Source organism: Musca autumnalis, unplaced genomic scaffold (assembly GCF_047663935.1).
Source record: "Musca autumnalis isolate F117 unplaced genomic scaffold, ASM4766393v1 scaffold_5, whole genome shotgun sequence".
Taxonomy (NCBI): Eukaryota; Metazoa; Arthropoda; class Insecta; order Diptera; family Muscidae; genus Musca; species Musca autumnalis.
In genome coordinates this window covers 179,517,774-179,536,835 of record NW_027412088.1, presented here as the reverse complement: position 1 = coordinate 179,536,835, position 19,062 = coordinate 179,517,774, and the positions used below count along the sequence as shown (strand labels likewise).

The following is a 19,062-nucleotide window of genomic DNA, read 5'->3' as shown; positions in this document are numbered from 1 at the left end:
CTACACTTAAGGACGACATCGGACTTGATGTTGCAGGATTTGATGGCTTTAAGAGCCGCTTGACTATCCACACAGACATTCACCGGTTCAAAAATTTCTGCATCCAAACTTCTTATCATTTCCGCTGCCTTCCAAATCGCGAAGATTTCAGCCTGGAAAACACTACAGTTGCTATCTAACCTGTAAGCGTACTCAAGGCGTAGCCTTTCACAGTGGACGCCAGCCCCCGTACCTTCCTTCATCTTGGAACCGTCTGTATAAAAAGCCAGACCGTTACAGCCGGGTTACTGCTTTTCCAGTCGTCTCTGCTAGGGATAACGACATCAAATCTCAGGACTGGTGATATATAGTCGCTTAGTTTTCCCCGTTGGTTCACATCGATACCTGATTCATTCAGGATACATCCATGCCCAAAGGTACAATCGCGCCAGAGATTCTGTTCATGTAGCCTTGGGGCACTACGAGCTGCCTGACAATGCTGAGGCTCAGAGGCCTTATGTTCAGCATTGCGTTCAGATCAGCTAAAGGCTTCCTTCAGTTCGTCCTTTAAGGCTCTCTTCAGTTCACCTATAAAGACTACCTCAGCTCGTCCATAAAGACTCCCTTCAGCTCGTCTATAAAGATTCCCTGCAGCTGGTCTAAATGCACTACCTTCCGGTCGCCTATAAAGACTATCCTTATCTCGTCTATAAATCTCCCTTCAGTTGGTATAAATAGACTACCTTCAGCTCGTCTACAAAGATCCGCTGCAGCTCTTCTATACAGACTCCCTTAAGCACGTCTATAAAGACTCTGTTCCGCTCGTCTATGAACACTCCCTCGGCTCGTCTATAAAGACTCCCTTTATTTAACTCGTCTATAAAAATTCCTTTCAGCTCGCCTATAAAGACACCCTTCAGCTCGTCAATAAAAACTAGCTTCAGCTCGTCAATAAAGACTCCCTTCAGATCGTCTATAAAGACTCCCTTCAGTTCGTCTATAAAGACTCCCTTCAGTTCGTCTATAAAGACTCCCTTCAGCTCGTCTATAAAGACTCCCTTCAGCTCGTCTATAAAGACTCCCTTCAGCTCGTCTATAAAGACTCCCTTCAGCTCGTCTATAAAGACTCCCTTCAGCTCGTCTATAAAGACTCCCTTCAGCTCGTCTAAAGACTCCCTTCAGCTCGTCTATAAAGACTCCCTTCAGCTCGTCTATAAAGACTCCCTTAAGCTCTATAAAGATTGCCTTCAGCTCGCCTATAAAGACTCCCTTCAGCTCGTCTATAAAGACTCTCTTCAGCTCGTCTATAAAGACTCCCTTCAGCTCGTCTATAAAGACTCCCTTCAGCTCGTCTATAAAGACTCCCTTCAGCTCGTCTATAAAGACTCCCTTCAGCTCGTCTATAAAGACTCCCTTCAGCTCGTCTATAAAGACTCCCTTCAGCTCGTCTATAAAGACTCCCTTAAGCTCGTCTATAAAGACTCCCTTCAGCTCGTCTATAAAGACTCCCTTAAGCTCTATAAAGATTGCCTTCAGCTCGCCTATAAAGACTCCCTTCAGCTCGTCTATAAAGACTCTCTTCAGCTCGTCTATAAAGACTCCCTTCAGCTCGTCTATAAAGACTCCCTTCAGCTCGTCTATAAAGACTCCCTTCAGCTCGTCTATAAAGACTCCCTTCAGCTCGTCTATAAAGACTCCCTTCAGCTCGTCTATAAAGACTCCCTTCAGCTCGTCTATAAAGACTCCCTTCAGCTCGTCTATAAAGACTCCCTTCAGCTCGTCTATAAAGACTCCCTTAAGCTCTATAAAGATTGCCTTCAGCTCGCCTATAAAGACTCCCTTCAGCTTATCTATAAAGACTCCCTTTAACTCGTCTATAAAGACCCCCTTTAACCCGTATATAAAGACTCCCTTAAGCTCGTCTATAAAGATTCCCTTCCGCTCGTCTATGAAGACTCCCTTCCGCTCGTCTATAAAGACTTCCTTCAGTTGGTCAAAAGGACTATCTTCAACTCGTCTAAATAGACTACTTTCAGTTTGTCCCCTTCCCCTTCAGCTCGTCTGCTAAAATCGCCTTTTCATAATTCTTTTATTTCTTCTTCCCCCTTAGGTTTTCAGTGATATCCTGGTGCGTGATGGTGAAATGGTTTGTGTTGAGTTAGTGGCCAATGATAAGGATGGTGCAGTTCAGGGTGTTATATTTTTGGGTTCCATACGTTATGATGCTTTGAAAAAAGTTTACGATTCAAGGGTAAGTAAATTTGTTTCCAAGAAAATATTTGATCGTAATTATCTAATTATTATTTCTCTCTTTGATTACAGCAATCTAGTCTAAGTTCCAAAGTAGCCCAACGCATGTCTTTTGGTTTATTTAGCAGTGGTGCCGGTGTCCAAACTCGCTGTGAATTTGTACGCATGAAGGGACCCCAGGGTAAAGGTCATGCCGAAATGGCTGTTACAAAACCAAAAGGCTCAGGTGTGGAGACACCAACCAGTGAACCAGGGTTAGTAAAATTTTTCCCATTTTGAAATTGTTAATATTTATTTCCTACCTTTCTAGTTTCTGTGCCACCGATATGTGGGACGAATGGGAAGAAGAAAACGACGATTATTGCACATATCGTCATCAACGTCGCCTTAGTGATCCTAGTGCTAATTTAAATAATTTTTCACGTTATGCATGGCGCACAAAAACCTCTTCCGAATCGGCTGCTGGTACAGCTGGTTCTAAGGCACGTTCTGAAAATGAGGGCCTAGACTCGTTGGCCAATGAGGTATCGGAAATTGAGGCTGGCGATTTAAGAGATGGTAAATATAATTTTTTTTTTAATAATTATTTACTACTACTTTTTCTTAATATCTCGATATGCTTTATATAATTTTTTAATTTTATATATTAGTATTTATATATTATTGATATTTTGCACAACATTTTTTCTTATTCTTCTATTGAAAAAAATCACTAAAACTTCTTTAAAATTGTATAACAAAGCTTTTTAATAAGATGCATATTTTGTACACGATCACCATCCACACTATTTTCATAAGCAATATCTAATATTTACCCAGCGAAAAGTTTGCCTCCAAAGAGGCAGTTAAATGATATGTACAAGTGATTTGGAAGTGCATCAAATTATTCATTTTCACTCGTGATTTTTACAAGGGAGTGACCCCGGAAAGAGGCACTCCATTGCACCGCATTTTAACTGACCCTTTGGCATTGCATTTTAACTGAACCTTTGGCACTGCATTTTAACTGACCCTTTGGCATTGCATTTTAACTGACCCTTTGGGGTAGAATAGGAGGCAGTCCAGAGCACGTGTTTTGAATAACAAAATAAAATGCATTTATTATTTGTGTAAAACAAAAATATTAATAACTTTATTAAATTAACATAAATTATGAAAATTCTCTATTGAATTCAATAGCAAACATGTGTGTTCCTTTGCTCTTTATTTAATCCAAGCTTAAGTGCTTTTGCTTCTTCTGCTAAATGGGTTTGATATTGTCTTCCCATCACCAGTTAAGATTTCGACATGTACTCCAACAGCACCCCATTGGGAAATTTTCTTCTCGTGAGTTACCGGAAAAATGTTCACAAATTAAATATTATTTAGTTTGTATTAACAAATGTTTGGAAATGTTAACGCGATTATCTCTTTTATTCCGCTGCCTGTAGAGATGTATAAACTGATTTATGTACACGTAGGGATCTCTAACAACTGCTAATAAAATGTAGTGAACGGAGTGCCTTTTTCACGACTCCGTTTGCACTGCATCCGGATGCTGTTAAATTGTGAGGAATTGGAGTGCCTTTTTCACGACTCCGTTGAACTGCCTCCGGATGTTGTTAAAATGTGACGAATGGATGTGATTCTTTGGATTGCATCCAAATGCGGTTAAAATGTGAGGAATGGAGTGCCTTTTTCACGACACCGTTTGAACTGCATAAAAACATGCCGTGAAAGAACTAGTCTACATTGCACTACTTCCAATTTATTTTGCTGGGTATCTATAACATATACTTACCAAGGGAATTCCTTCCAAATTTTATATGGTGTTTAAAGCCTTCTTTAGCTAAAAATTCAGAACAATCACAAAAAATGATGGAGGTGTATATCAAAACTTTTGTTACACAAAAGGAACTGTGAGCATTTTAAATGAGGAAACTAGCACGGTATCTTAACATCTTATGAAATAGAATTTCATCCATTATCCATCAATTTGGTACATACTGCATACTGTGTTACTGTACTTACTGTCCGATTACAGTATGTTAATCAAGGTTGCGTAAAAAGCCTGGGACCGCATTCTTTAGTGCTAATATGTCAGTAAAATCTTAGTTCGTTTATGTCCTTTAGGCATCGTTTTATTACTAGCGCTGCAAAGAGATCAAAAATGTTTCTTTGTTTGCATCCGCAGTGCTGCCGGCCAAGAACTCCAGTTTTTGTTCCTTTCAGGATGATAGTGGCATTACTACTTCACATCCCAATTGTTTAAGGCTGTTAATAGTCGAAATTGAAGACGTTCGATCAAGCGTCTTGTGCGAATTTGGCCTTAGTGTGAGAATAGAAAGAAATGTTCTATATGTGCGGTGACTGTCCACTCGTTGAGGAAGTCAGGGGTTTGGAGGCATAGGTAATATTCAATGTACCTAGAGATTTCTAACCAGAGTTGGAATAGTATGCATATTTTAGCAGTCCATGTGTTCTTGTTGTTGTAGCACTTACAAGTAGAAAATACAAATTAAAAAGAAGAGGAAAAATTAAATGAAAATTAAAGGCTGGCATTTGAGGGATCTGCTTTCAGTCTACAGCGACTCTGTGAGGTTTTGTGGTGTAAGGAATTATTTATAAGATGCAATACAATCAGCTAGACGATTTTCAAAACCCTACATAAAGGGTTTTGCCAAAACTGGATCTGCGTAGTACGTGTCGATTTTCTTTGAAAAAAAAAAAACACTTTAAAATCTTAAAAAAGATTTTGGAAATATGTACATATATGTATTTGGTGTGCCACCGTGGCGCAATGGTATGCACACCCGCCTTGCACGCTGAAGGTCGTGGGTTCGATTCCCAGGCCAGGCAACATCAAATTTTCAACGGTGGCAAAATACCCCTCAGTAATTTTGGCGACATTTCCTGAGTATTTCAGCCATGTAATAGTACGGTTACACTATAGTTTTTTGCCGGGTTAAGCCACTTCGAGAGCATATATTTGACGATTGCGCTATGGAATTGACATTTGAAATCTGAGCCCACTGCGTTAATCCGTTTATGTGTAACCGGGGTATAACACTTCTCTAAAGGTGGTGTTTTAGGACACGCCCGTTCGGACTCGGCGATAAACTGTAGGTCCCATATCATTAATCTAATATGAATCGGGGTGCACTTATTGATATGAGAGAAGTCTCCCGCGTCATGTGTATGGGAACATATGAATGTACGTATATATTAAAAAAAAAATAAAATATACTCGAAAAAATATTCATAAAAAAAATTAAAAATTCCCGAAAAAAATTTGGAAAAACATGGTTTTAATAATTTTTGAAAAATAATTTTTAAAATATTCTTAAAATAAATTTATAAAAAAATCTTGAAAAAAATATGTTTGTTTAATTCTTAAATTTGTGTATCATTCTTACGAAATATTTTTGAAAAAATATGTTTTAAAGAATTTTTTAAAAATTCTGAAATTTTTTTTTGAAAACTTAAAAATAATAATGAAATATTCCTTAGAAGTTAATTTTTTCTTTTTTTGATAAAAATGTTTTTACAGATTTTTTAAAGATTTTTTTTTTATTTTGAAGAACTAAAAAAATATATTTTAAAAATGAACTGAAAAATATTTCTTGAAATCCACTTTTTTAAACTTCTTCAAAAATATTAAAAAAAAAATAAAAAACAATTGAAAAAAAAAATTTGAAAAAAATGTTTTTCAAACAAATTTTTGAAAAAAATACAACGAATTCATTAAATTTTGTTCAGAAATTTAAAATTTTTTTAAAAAATATTTTTGAAGAAGCTTAAACATGTTAAAATGTGTTAGTCGGCTTGCCGATAGATATATACCCTCAGCCAACAGCCAGATCGATTGTATTTAAGGTCTCTTCAGAATTTTGTGGGGCTTTTTGGACATTTGAACTTGCCGACAAAAATGTGGATTAAGAATTAACTGCACTAAGACACAAATGTTGAACCTTTGTGGTTCATTTTAGAAGTTTAACTAAATTTTGACAAAATATTAGGAGATCCAAAGTTTGGATCGGTTGAACATTTCGAGAGTTATCGTGGTCTCCGACCGCCACATATGGTTACATAGGGATTTTTTTTACCTTTCGGGCTGTTTTCCTAAAAAATATGGACTTGACCCTGAAAAAACGTTTACCGTCGTAATGGAGGTAGCGAATGCAAACCGCTTCAACAAAAATCAAAGTGATTTGAGAGCAGGTCTTAAAGTGAACTTATCCGAAATTGTGTGTGAGAGGTACCAGAAGGAGTAGACAAATAAAGTCCATATTGGAACCTGATCTATATCTGGTAGATATATTAGGATGTGCAAAGTACGGATTACATCGGTCACTCCCTTCAAGATTTATCGTGCGCACAATTTTTCCGAACATTTTTTAACTTTTGTGGGGGAGGTACCTGGCTTATCTTCGAATTTAAACTATTTTTGGACAAATTATTACGAAGGCCAAATTTTATGCCGAATCTGCAGATCCTTTCGAAAGTTATCTTGCGCTCCATCCACTACATACGGTGTTATAGGGGATATTTGCATCTTTCAGGCTATTTTCTCAGGAAGTATGGACATGCCCCTAATGAAACATGTACCGTTGTATGTGGGGCAATGAATACAAGTTGTTGCAACAAAAGCCAAAGCGATTCGAGAGCACGTCCTAATCTGAACTTATCCGAAATTTTGTGTGGGAGGTACCCGAAGCAGTGGACCGATTGAGTCCATTTTGGAACCTCATCTAAGTTTAGTAGAAATTTCACGATGTGCAAAGTGTGGATCAAATCGGTTACTTCCTTCAAGAGTTATCGTGCGCACAAATTTTCCGAACATTTTCGAACTTTTGTGGAGGAGGCACCGGAAGGAGTGGACCGATATAGCCCATCTTCCAACTTAAACTAAGTTTGGACAAAATATTACGAAAGCCAAATTTTGGATCGAATCGGTTGACCCGTTCGAGAGTTATCGTGCGCTCCAGCCAGCCAGACAGACAGACGGAGGGACATTGCTCAATCGACTCCAAATTGTCTGAAACACATTTCGTCCAAACTTGGGGCCTAAAACCATTATTTCTATGAGGCACATTTTGCCCGTATGAAAGTGTATATAGTTGATTTTAAGAAAAACTTTTCAGTTTATTGTTTAAATTAAATATCAAAAATTATTCTCTTAATAAATAAAAAAATTCTAGAAAAATATTTTTATAAAAAATTCCTAAAAAAATATTTTTTGAAGAACTACAAAAAAATATTTGAACAATAAACTGGAAACATGTTTCTTAAAAATCCACTTGTTTGAACCTCTTCAAAAAACGTTTAAAAAAATAAAAAATTCATGAAAAAATTTTTGGAAAAATAATTTTTAAGAAATTGTTGAACAAATAATTTTTAAGAAGTTCTTAAATAATATTGTTAGATCTTGAAAAAATAAGGTTTTTTTATCTGGGATGACGACTTCTATTTTGCTTTTCAAAATAAAATAATTTTTAAAGAATCTGATATTTTTTAATATTAAAAAATATTTTTGAACATATACACTGGTGTGCGAAATAATAGACCCACAATCGTCACAATGCATTGTGGCGGATTTTGCATTTTTATACCCTACACCACTATGTGGGGAGGGTATTATAAGTTGGTTTTGGCCAAAAAGTTTGTAACGAATCGAAATAATGGTCGTAGACCCATACTTATATATACCAAAATGAATGTCTCGACAAGCTGATTTGATCTGGCTATGTGTTTCCGTCCGTCTGTCCATCTAAACCTTGTAATCACGCTACAGGTCGCAATTGTGATCGGATCGTCACGAAATTTCGGATGTTCGTGGGGTTCCCGGAGGGGAAGAAGCCTATTGATTTTGGTGATGGTCGGATAATATTTAGGGGTCGGAATTGGCAAAAAACTTAAGTTCATAAAAAGACAACGATTTCTTCCAAACCGAATATCTCAGTTTCTGTATGGGGTATACCAAAAGTACAACCTGACAATGAAAGTAGAAAATATCACCTTTCTAATGATGTAAAGTAGGTTCTCGTAGGTGATCAAACAACGAAGATATCACAATAGTCGAAAATAAAACCCAAATTTTCAGTTTTCCGATTTTAATTATAATGACGAATATCATAGCTTTGGTTGGAGACTTTCCTAAAGCAAAGCCTGCCCATGAAAGTAGAAGATTCCATCTTTACAATGATGTAAACTAGGTCGGCGTAGGTGACCAAATAACGGAGATATCGCAATAGTCGGTAATGCATCCCATTTATCCATTTTTTTTTTTGGAAATCACGCTACAGGTCACAATTTTGATCGGATCGTCACGAAATTTTGAGGGTTAATGGGGGTCTCACGGATGAAGAAGCCTATTGATAATATTTAGGGGTCGTAATGGGAAAAAACTTATTTGGATAAAAAGACAAGGTTTTTTCCCAAAGCGAATATCTCAGCTTCTATATGGGGTATACCAAAAGCAAAACCTGACAATGAAAGTAGAAAATATCACATTTCTAATGATGTAAAGTAGGTTCTTGTAGGTTATCAAACAAACAAGATATCACAATAGTCGCAAATAAAACCCAACTTTTAATTTTTGCGATTTTAATAATAATGACGAATATCACACCTTTAGTTGGGGACCATCTAAAAGCAAAGCCTGACTGAGAAAGTAGAAAATCCGATCTTTAAAATTATGCAAAGTAGGTTGGCGTAGGTGGTAAAATAATAGAGATATCGCAATAGTCGGTAATACATCCCTTTTTTCCACTTTTTGTGCAATCACACTACAGGTCGGAATTTTGATCGGATCATCACGAAATTAAATATGAATTATTTTAGTTCAGTTCGCCTTAACTCATTTGGTATAAAAGTCAGATAGGTGAAAACTTTCGTATCTCCCTAAAAGAAATGTTTTCGAGTGAAAAGATAATGCACAGAGGTAGTGGTGTAGGGTATCACATAGTCGGCCCCGTACCGACTATAGCCTTTTCTCACTTGTTTGATAATAAAATAGTATTCCATAAATAAAATTCAATCAACATTTGTCCAATTTGGCGTTCAATATTGTATTGGGCAGGGCCTATAAGGAGGTGTGAAAAATAATAGAGCCACCGTAAGTTAACAAGAATATTTCTTAAGAAATCTGTAATTTGTCCATTAAATATATCCTGTCTTTATTTTAAAATCGTGTAATTTTTCTTCCAATAAATACTTTTGGAATATGTTTAAACAACATGTACGTTCTATTAGATTTGATATCAAGCAAGTTTTACTTAATTTTTTGGAGCAAAGGAAGACGAAAATATGATATTCCTTACAGGACCCACCATAATTTTTTGTATTAATGGGATACTATTTTATTATAAAAATGCAGAATCCGCCCGTTTAAATGCATTTTGACGATTGTGGCTCTATTATTTCGCACACCAATGTATCTAAAAAATATGCTTTAAACAAATTTTTGAAAAAATATTTTTTTAGGTTGAAATACTCCTTAAAAAATCCACTTTGGATTTCTTTTAAAAAAATTCTTCAAAAATATTTTTTAATAAATTAAAAAAAAATATTTTTAAAAAATCTTAAAATATTATGTTTTTAAAAAATTCTGATAAATTTGTAAAAATCGTTTCAAAATAGTTTCTAAAGATTTTTTATAAAAATAGTTTTTTAAATCATTCAAGAATTTTTTTTTTAAATTCTAAAAAATATTTAAAAAAGTCAGAAAAAATTTAATTCTTGAAATTTTCTAACATTAAATATATTGTTTTTTAAAAAATCCTTGAAAAAATATTTTATATACAATTTTGAAAAAATTTAAGAACGACATTAATTGAAAAAGTAGAATATTTGTTAAAAATCTTGAACAAAACTATACTTTTTAACATTCTTATTTTTATACCCTCCACCATATGGAGGGTATAATTAAATTTGCCATTCCGTTTGTAACACATCGAAATATTCGTCGGAGACGATTTAACCATGTCCGTCTGTCTGTCTGTTGAAATCAAGATACAGCTCGCAATTTTAAAGATAGAGAGTCAGTATTTGGTACAGAAGTTTTTATTACTTGCAGGATGGTTGGTATTGAAAATGGTATATATCGGTCCACGTTTTCATATAGCCCCCATTGAACGGTACCTCCCGATATTCGGTATTTTGGAGGTTTTAGCTTCATTATCCCACCAAAATGGCTGAAATTTGGTATTTAGTTATCGTTGGGTCAATAGAACTTTCCACCTGAAATTTGTTGGTATAGGTTCACGCCTTCATATAGCCCCCATAGAACGGTACCTCCCGATATTCGGTATTTTGGAGGTTTTAGCTTCATTATCCCACCAAAATGGCTGAAATTTGGTATTTAGTTATCGTTGGGTCTCTAGAACTTTCCCCCTGAATTTTGTCCGTATCGATCCACGCCTTCATATAGCCCCCATAGAACGGTACCTCCCGATTTTAGGTATTTTTATGGTTTTAGCTTCATTATCACACCGAAATAGCTGAAATTTTGAACTTAGTCTTCGTGGGGGTTATACAATTTTTTCCCAGAATTTTGTCCGTATCTGTCCACGCCTACATGCAGCCCTCATACAACGGTACCTCCCGATTTTCGGTATTTTGAAGGTTGTGGCCTAAATATTACCCCTAAATAGCTGAAATTTGGTATTGGAACTTCGTCGGGGGTACACAATCTTCCCCTTTACATTTGTCGGTATTGTTGTTGTTGTTGTAGCAGCATATAATGCTGGGTTGGCAGCCGCTGGCCGAAACACTTTTGGTTTCGGGTCAATCCGGTACGTAAGAACCCGCTGCCGTGGGATTGATTTGTCGGTATTGGTCCACGCCTTCATATAGCCCCATAGAACGTTACCTCCCGATTTTCGGTATTTTGAACGTTGTGGCCTCAATATTCCACCGAAATGGTGATATAAAGCTGTTCCCCAGGTATATGTCTGTACAGGTCCACGCCTTCATATTGCCCCCATTCCCGTCTAAAATCCGTCGGTATAGGTCTACGTTTCGATCAATATCCCACCGAAATGACTGAAATTCGTTATTTAGTCTTCCAAGAGGTTATAAAATATTCCAGAACAGTATTATCAGTATAGGTCCAGGTCTTCCTATATCCCCATAGAAGCGCACTTCTTGATTTGCGGTATTTTTTAAGTTTTAGCCACATTCTCTTACCGAAATATTTGGTATTTAGTCTTCTTTGAGTCTAAAAACTTTCCGTCAGAAATTTGTCGGTATAGATCAACGTGCATCACATTGTTTTACCGAAATTGCTGAAATTTGGTATTAAGTCATACACGAAAGGAAACTATTTATTCTATTTTACTTCAATACAACTCGTGGTGGAGGGTATAACAAGTTAGGCCCGGCTGAACTTAACACCGTTCTTACTTGTTTTTACAAAAAATATGCAAAACAAGAATTTTTGAAAAATATTCTAAAAAGAGTAAAAAATGAAAAAATATTTTAAGTGCCTGTTTATGTATGTACATAAGAAAATGACTTCGTAAGAAAGACTACCAATTTTGAGTGTTTTTCAAATTTGCTTTTTGTTTTTTTTTTTTTTTTTTTTTTTTTTTTTTTTTTTGAAGCGAAGGCAAAGGAAATAATATTTCCAAAACTAAAGTTTGGGTGTGTTTCATGCGCACACTTTTTTGTTCCGAAATACATAAACAGGCTGTAAGAATTTAGTTTAAAAAAATCGTTAACGAAAATTGAAAAAAATATTGGTTTGAAAATCTTGTTCTTGAACTGTAGCAGCGTGTCGCAAACACGACTTGCTCCTCTTGGCTGCGATACTGAACCCAGCCATGCATTTAGCTTAACCTGCAGTGTACATACGGCGGCAAAGAGAATTGAAGATGGGCGATTCGTTTTTCAAAATATCTTTTAATAAATCCACGATTATTTTATTTTTTTTTCCTTATTAAGGCGAAGGTCATTTTTAGAGTGATATTTGAATTAATTCTCTTTCTAGTTGAGCTATTTTGACCTAAGAGGGAAGAGGAATCCACCGAAGCCCCACACATTCAACCACTATGCTACGTTTCACGGGTGGTTAGACCGATCATCAGGCATATTGAATGGTGTTTTTAGTGGGTGGGCGAAGGCTAAGTTTGGAAACTAGCATTTATGTATATCACAAATCATTCGAAATTTGTATATTCGAATTATTTATTTTATTTTAATGTTAGTCATTTAATTCCAAACCTTTCCTATAGTCCGACTTGGCTGGTAGCCCTATTTTTCAATGCTTTATTACAAATACTAAAGCAGCTTTTTGCCACCTTTATTTTATTTTAGTCAGGGGATTTTCCTCATTGGTACTACCGTGGTGCCACGCCCGGTTTCGATTCCCAGTCCAGACAATATCGCATTTTTTTAAGTAGTTTATTTTTATTGGTCAATATCTCAATTTCAGCTGTGTTAAAAAAACTGCAATGTGAAGACCCGTAATGTTGGAGTACATCAGCCATGTGGAACTTCCCTATTTATATAAAAATGAATTGAATAATTAAATTAACAAAAATAAAGTCCCATATCATTATGTTAATATCAATCTGAAAGCACTGTTTGATATGAGTGAAACCTCCTACTTCGGAGATGTTTAAAGCCGTGAACAATCCAAGTTTATTGCAGTCTTTGGATCCTCCGCAAAATCTTTACAAACTGCAAGTTTTTTAGTTTTAATAAATCCTCGATAATTGCAGGGCTCTCCTATGGCCCCATAATGTACCAAAATTTTCAGCTGATTATAAATTAATGAAACATATTCTTCCCCACAAAAACTAGTCATTCCAATGACCCTCGATTCTATCTATTTTGCAAAAACTTAAGGTCACAATTGTGCTCTCTACATGCAAACATAAAGCTGGGTACACATTGTCATGTTTGAATGACAGCTTTGTTGTTGCTTGCTAGTGTGGCCGTTCAGTTTTGTCATTCATCATGCAACCACCAAATATTTTGTGGTTGCTGGACGGTTGGACAGTTATCGATAATTTCGAAATATCGACATTCAAAACTGACAATGTGTACGGCACTTAACATATAAATTTTCAATCAAACCTTTAGTTTGATCTTCTTTATGTTCACCTTTAAAACTACATTCACAATAAAAGTAAGAAGGCCAAGAATTCACCATGTTCACTTAACATAATATGGTATAAATACATATATCGTACATGCAACATTAAAACACTAGCCTTAGATTTTGCACGCACTATTATATTGTAAAATATCTTATAAAAAAATACTACTATATTACATCTAATTTACATCACATTCATCATACAGTTTCACTTTAAATTTAAGCATTTTCTTTTTGAAATACTTTTTCAATTCTTTTATCATTTTAAACTTTCTCATCATCTCTATTGAATTGAGCTTGTTTTATTTTTTTAATAATATAAATATTTAATTTCTTTTTCTTAACATTTGCTGTTGCTGCTTTTGTAAAGTTTGTTGATGTTGTTCTTTGTTTATTCTTTAGTTTGTATATTTTTTCCTATTTGTTTTACAAAACAAAAACCAATTTTTTTATATTTATTCCTGTCCTAAATGAAGAAAAACCAAACCGAATTATAACCAACAACCAAAATCAAACACACAAAAACAACACAACTTGTATATTAAAATAAAAAAAAAACAAGTAAAATATTCAACTTTGAAACTACCCCGTAGAGTTGTTTTTCCTTTTTCAACTAAGTAATGCAATCTTTAAAAACTACTTTTTGTAAATGCAACTAAATCCCTCCAGAATACCAAAACCAAAAAAAAACCAAACCTAAAACAATCTCTATTCTATAGACTTGTTTTGCCGAGAAAGCAGGATTCATCTTTATCTGTAATGAGAACAAAAACAAAAAATCTCTTAATAGAAACAAACAAAAACAGAGATTTGTATTGCATATGAACTTCTATTCTACTACATACTTTTTGATTTTGATTTCCCTTTTTTTCACACCCAATCTATTTTGTTGTTTTTTTTTCTTCTTCAACTACATTTATATATAAAAACATATACATTTTTTGTTTTGTTTTTAAATACTTTATTTTAGCTGAAATGCAAATATGTTAATTTTTTGTTTACTATTTTATTTTGTATAATTCTTTTCCTTGGTAGTATAAGTTGTTTTTTGAAAGATATTTTTTTAAGAAAAATATCTTTATAAAATATGATATTATCTATATATACCAGCTGCTATATATATTATTAAATTCAGTTACAAATTTTGATGTGTACGTACAAAATTGTTGGTGTGATTTAGAATGCATTCCACCCACAACAGATACACACACACTGTTACACTGAGACACGAAAATCATTTAAGGTTTTAATATTAACGGAATATATTTATTATTTGTATGTAAGTCAAGCTTAATCTCATATTTGTTGTTTTCAAATTTAAAAACAACAAGTTTAAAGTGGGTTGTAGTTAAAATTGATTACTTTAGGGGATGGCAGAGAAGACTAGTTTCGTCCAACGCCACTTGGACTCATCAGTTCTCTTAGTTCTTTTTATTGAAACAAAGAACCCTTCCCCAATTTTATGACGACTCTGGCTCAAGGAATATATTTAAAAGGCAAGAACAAATAAATCTTGGTATTCGATTCGCTCTGATCGATCGATGGGGAATACATTTTTAATAGAGGATACGTTGTTAAGTCTGAAAGCAGTTCAAAAATCGTAACTTCAAATTTGTGAAGAAATAGTTTTAGCTTAGATAATGATAACTGAATATCCAAGCTGAATCTATTCCACATTGGTGGCGTTTATTTAATTGGGATAGCTGTTACAATTTTGATTTTTCAAAATAGTCTGGCTTAATCCCTTTTGTTGTTTTAATATTTAAAACAACAAGTTTATTAGTGGAGAAGGTTTGGCATTGTTCGCCAAGGGGTAAGGCAAGGAAGACTAGTTTCGATCCACGCCACTGGATCTCATCAATAACTTCGGTGGAGAATATCCACAAACAAGAAACAAAGGGAACTGATGAGATCCAGTGGCGTGGATCGAAACTAGTCTTCCTTGCCTTACCCCTTGGCGAACAATGCCAAACCTTCTCCACTAATAAACTTGTTGTTTTAAATATTAAAACAACAAAAGGGATTAAGCCAGACTATTTTGAAAAATCAAAATTGAATCTATTCCTTCACAAATTTGAAGTTACGATTTTTGAATAACATTCGTTCGACTTTCCCTTGATTTAAATATGTATACTTTCAGTATTGCAATTCTCTAAAACATTTTTCAGTAAGTTAGCGACGAATAAAAAGTAGTCGTAAAGTTCGAGCGATAGAATAACATTCGTTCGACTTTCCCTTGATTTAAATATGTATACTTTCAGTATTGCAATTCTCTAAAACATTTTTCAGTAAGTTAGCGACGAATAAAAAGTAGTCGTAAAGTTCGAGCGATAGCAAGAGTGTTGTCAACTTTTATTTGAACTTTTCATTCATAATTTTGCGTTTTAATTTTACCGATTTTTGTCGGTAACTCAAAAAATGAGTTAGAGAATCGCACTATAGCTCATTTATAAATACTTCTACCATCAGTTCTTCATAAATAATCCCCTTCCGTACTATGTTACACATGAGCCGAAGACAGTCTTTACAGTTTAAGCTCCCTTAAGTTAGCCTACAACGATCCCTTCAGTTTATTTTTGGTTTGTAATTAATTCAAATGCACGTTTTGGTATACTTCCCTTGTAGAGGCTGGCTATTTCGATTCTTAGTGGGTAGAGATTCTCCATGCAAAAAAAAAAAAAAATGATACATGAAGGTTGACTTCCGTATCATCAGTTGCTTCGTGTTTTTTTTTAAAACTTCGTGAAAATATTTCAGTTGCAGACGCGTGCATTGTTCCTTCTATTGCCGGTGACCTACTGTAAAACCTACCGCTAAAAAAGAGGGTCTTGGGATTTTGTCCTACAACACAAGTTTGTCCAATAGATACAGCGTCCATTACTACAAATATGTGGATGTTGTGTGTCAGAAGAATATCAGATTGCCGCGGTGCACGAAACCAAGCTCAACAACAACCCAATCCCACGGCAACGGGTTCTTCCGTACCGGATTGACCCGGAACAACACAAAACCAATGTTCCGGCCAGCGGCTGCCACCTCAGTGTGTACATGTTTGTATTTGTTTCGTTTTTCTGTATTGGGAGCAGCATATCCCGGAATGCCTGCTCCGAATTCCATTGGTCCGAGCCGGGACGGAGGAAAACCCAGGATGAATTTATCTGAGCTCAGTTTGTCACATCCGCATCTTCACCCGCATCCAACCTTCGGTGAGATGCAATAGATGTCAGGAGTGGGTGCATCTAAGGGGTTGCTCTGGACTCGTCCATGTGAAGGACTACGACAGGGACTATGTTGCTGCATGCTGCGTGAACACAGTCCCCAGTGAGTCGTCGTCGGATTACGAAACTCCCTCGTCGTCTGACTACGAAACTCCCCCGCAGTCCCCTCGACAGCAACCGCACACGCAGCATTTAACTAACACCAGCCGTTATTGTCCCAATCCCAGAGAATGCATCCTTTTTGCAATTGAATTGCAATGGACTCCGAGGTAAGATCGAGGAAATAGATTTTATGAGTCGGAAGAACATCAAGGTCGCGGTGGTGCAAGAAACCAAGCTGAACGACAACCATAGCTTAGAGCATTGTGATGGTTACAATGTGCTAAGGAAGGATCGCACCAGAAGTGGAGTTGGGGGATTAGCGTTCCTATTGCACCGGTCTGTCCAATACAGACCTATTTCGCTTGAGCCTGTCCCTAATGACGCGTACGTGGAATGTATGGGGGTTGCAGTCAGGTGTGGAGCTGCCGAGATAGAGTTGCTGAATGTATACATCCCGGCGAGAAATAGCTGTATCCCTGATTATAGGCCTGACATTAGCCCGCTCTTGCAAGGTCATAATCGTCTGGTCCTGGGGGATTTTAATGAGCATCATGAGATGTGGCATTCGGCCCTCGGAAACGACCAGGGAGGTATAGCGCTGGCTGAGCAGATTGATAGCTCTACGTTTTGCACGGTCAATGAGGACGCCCCTACCAGAATTAGAGAAGAGTGTCACAGTTTGCCTGACATAACCATCGTGTCACCTGGTCTGACAAATGACGTTACCTGGCAACCCGTCATTTCCCTTGGATTAGACCATCTCCCCATAATTGTCTCCATTAGCAGACCACCCGACTTCATCACCTCTGAACGCCGCACGTTCGTCAATCATAAAAAAGCTGATTGGCCGAGTTTCAGAGAGTTCACCAATCACCGCTTCAGAGAATTGCCCAATCCTTCTGATGTTCGGGTAGCGGAAAGGACGTTCCGGGACATCATCACTGCTGCAGCCGCTCGCCATATCCCGAATACACGAAGTAAGACCAAACTTTCCAGCAGAGGAGACGGGATTAGCAAATGAGCGTGATGAGCTTCGTCGTGCCAACCCCAATGACCCCAGAGTCAGGGAGCTGACACTGGAAGTTAACAGGCTGGTCGGCGAGCATAAGCGGAACAAATGATTAAATCATGTGAAGAGCTGCAACATTGGAGCCGGTATAGGTGAATTGTGGGCAACGGTTAAGTCACTCTCGAACCCTGGAAGAAAGGAAGATAGGACCTCAGTCACGTTTGGCGACGTTACGTTGACTGACCCGAAGAGGTGCGCAAGTAATTGCAATCGACAGTTTGTCGAGCATCCCGAGAGTGACAGGGCGAAGAGAAGAGTATTACGTCGCATCAGATCTCTTCCTGCCGAGGATGAACCACCACAATTTACAATGGATGATGTTGCCAATGCCATCAGGAACGCTAAATCATCCAAAGCGTTGGGCCCTGATGGAATCTCCATGGTAATGTTGAAGCAGCTGGATGAGCCGGGAGTCGAGTATCTCACCAAAGTCTTCAACTTGTCGCTAGCCACCCTCGTTGTTCCCGAAGTCTGGAAAATGGGCAGGGTGGTCCCACTACGGAAGCCAGGCAAGGATGCCAGCAAAAGTGAATCGTACAGACCGATTTCGCTTTTGTCGCCCGTAGCAAAGACACTTGAGGCCTTGATCCTCCCCAGTATCAGAAATAGCTATCAAGTTGCCGATCATCAACATGGATTCCGTAAGCAGCACAGCACGACAACAGCGCTGCACGCCATTACCACATATATCTGTAAAGGACTCAACCAGAGACGGCCGTGCGATAGAACAGTGATGGTGGCTCTTGACTTATCAAAAGCCTTTGATACAGTCAGGCACTCCACGCTGTTTGACGACATTGAGCAGACAACCCTCCGGCCAAGCTTGAAACGTTGGATAGTCAACTATATGTGTGGACGCCAGTCGTACGTGGAATTCAGGAATAAGAAGTCCAAACCCCGTAGAGTGAAACAGGGAGTTCCCCAAGGTGGGGTGATATCTCCGGAACTGTTTAACCTCTACCTCTCCTGTATTCCGCCCCTTCCAGACGGCATCGAGACCGTAACGTATGCGGATGATTGCACGATCCTGGCGTCGGGTACCTATCCTGATGACATCTGTGAGATACTGAACAACTATTTAACCGATCTTACCACCTTTTTCCATTCGAGGAATATGCAGATTTCCGTCACAGCCACTCTGTTCACCACATGGACAGCGCAGTTTGGACGTGAGTTGAATGTCGTGGTCGACGGTAGCAGAATTCCGACCACAAACTGCCCTAAAATTTTAGGGATCACATTCGACACTACATTCACGTCGTGCGCACACGCCACAGCAATCTGCGACAAGCTGAAAAGTAGGAACAAGGTCCTCAAGTCCCTAGTCGATAGCACTTGGGGTGCAGATAAAGAAACCTTGT

General features: G+C 37.1%; 1 protein-coding gene across 3 annotated transcripts in view; it reads left to right on the top strand.

The window, feature by feature from the left end:
• LOC141405670 (uncharacterized protein KIAA0930 homolog) overlaps nucleotides 1-19,062 on the top strand; it is a 38,189-nt gene that overhangs the window by 3,093 nt on the left and 16,034 nt on the right. For all 3 annotated transcript variants that reach the window (XM_073990280.1, XM_073990282.1, XM_073990281.1), the window contains exons 4-6: nucleotides 2,090-2,230; nucleotides 2,302-2,483; nucleotides 2,540-2,787. In XM_073990280.1, coding sequence (XP_073846381.1) covers nucleotides 2,090-2,230; nucleotides 2,302-2,483; nucleotides 2,540-2,787 — 571 coding nt within the window. The remainder of the gene's footprint in view (nucleotides 1-2,089; nucleotides 2,231-2,301; nucleotides 2,484-2,539; nucleotides 2,788-19,062) is intronic.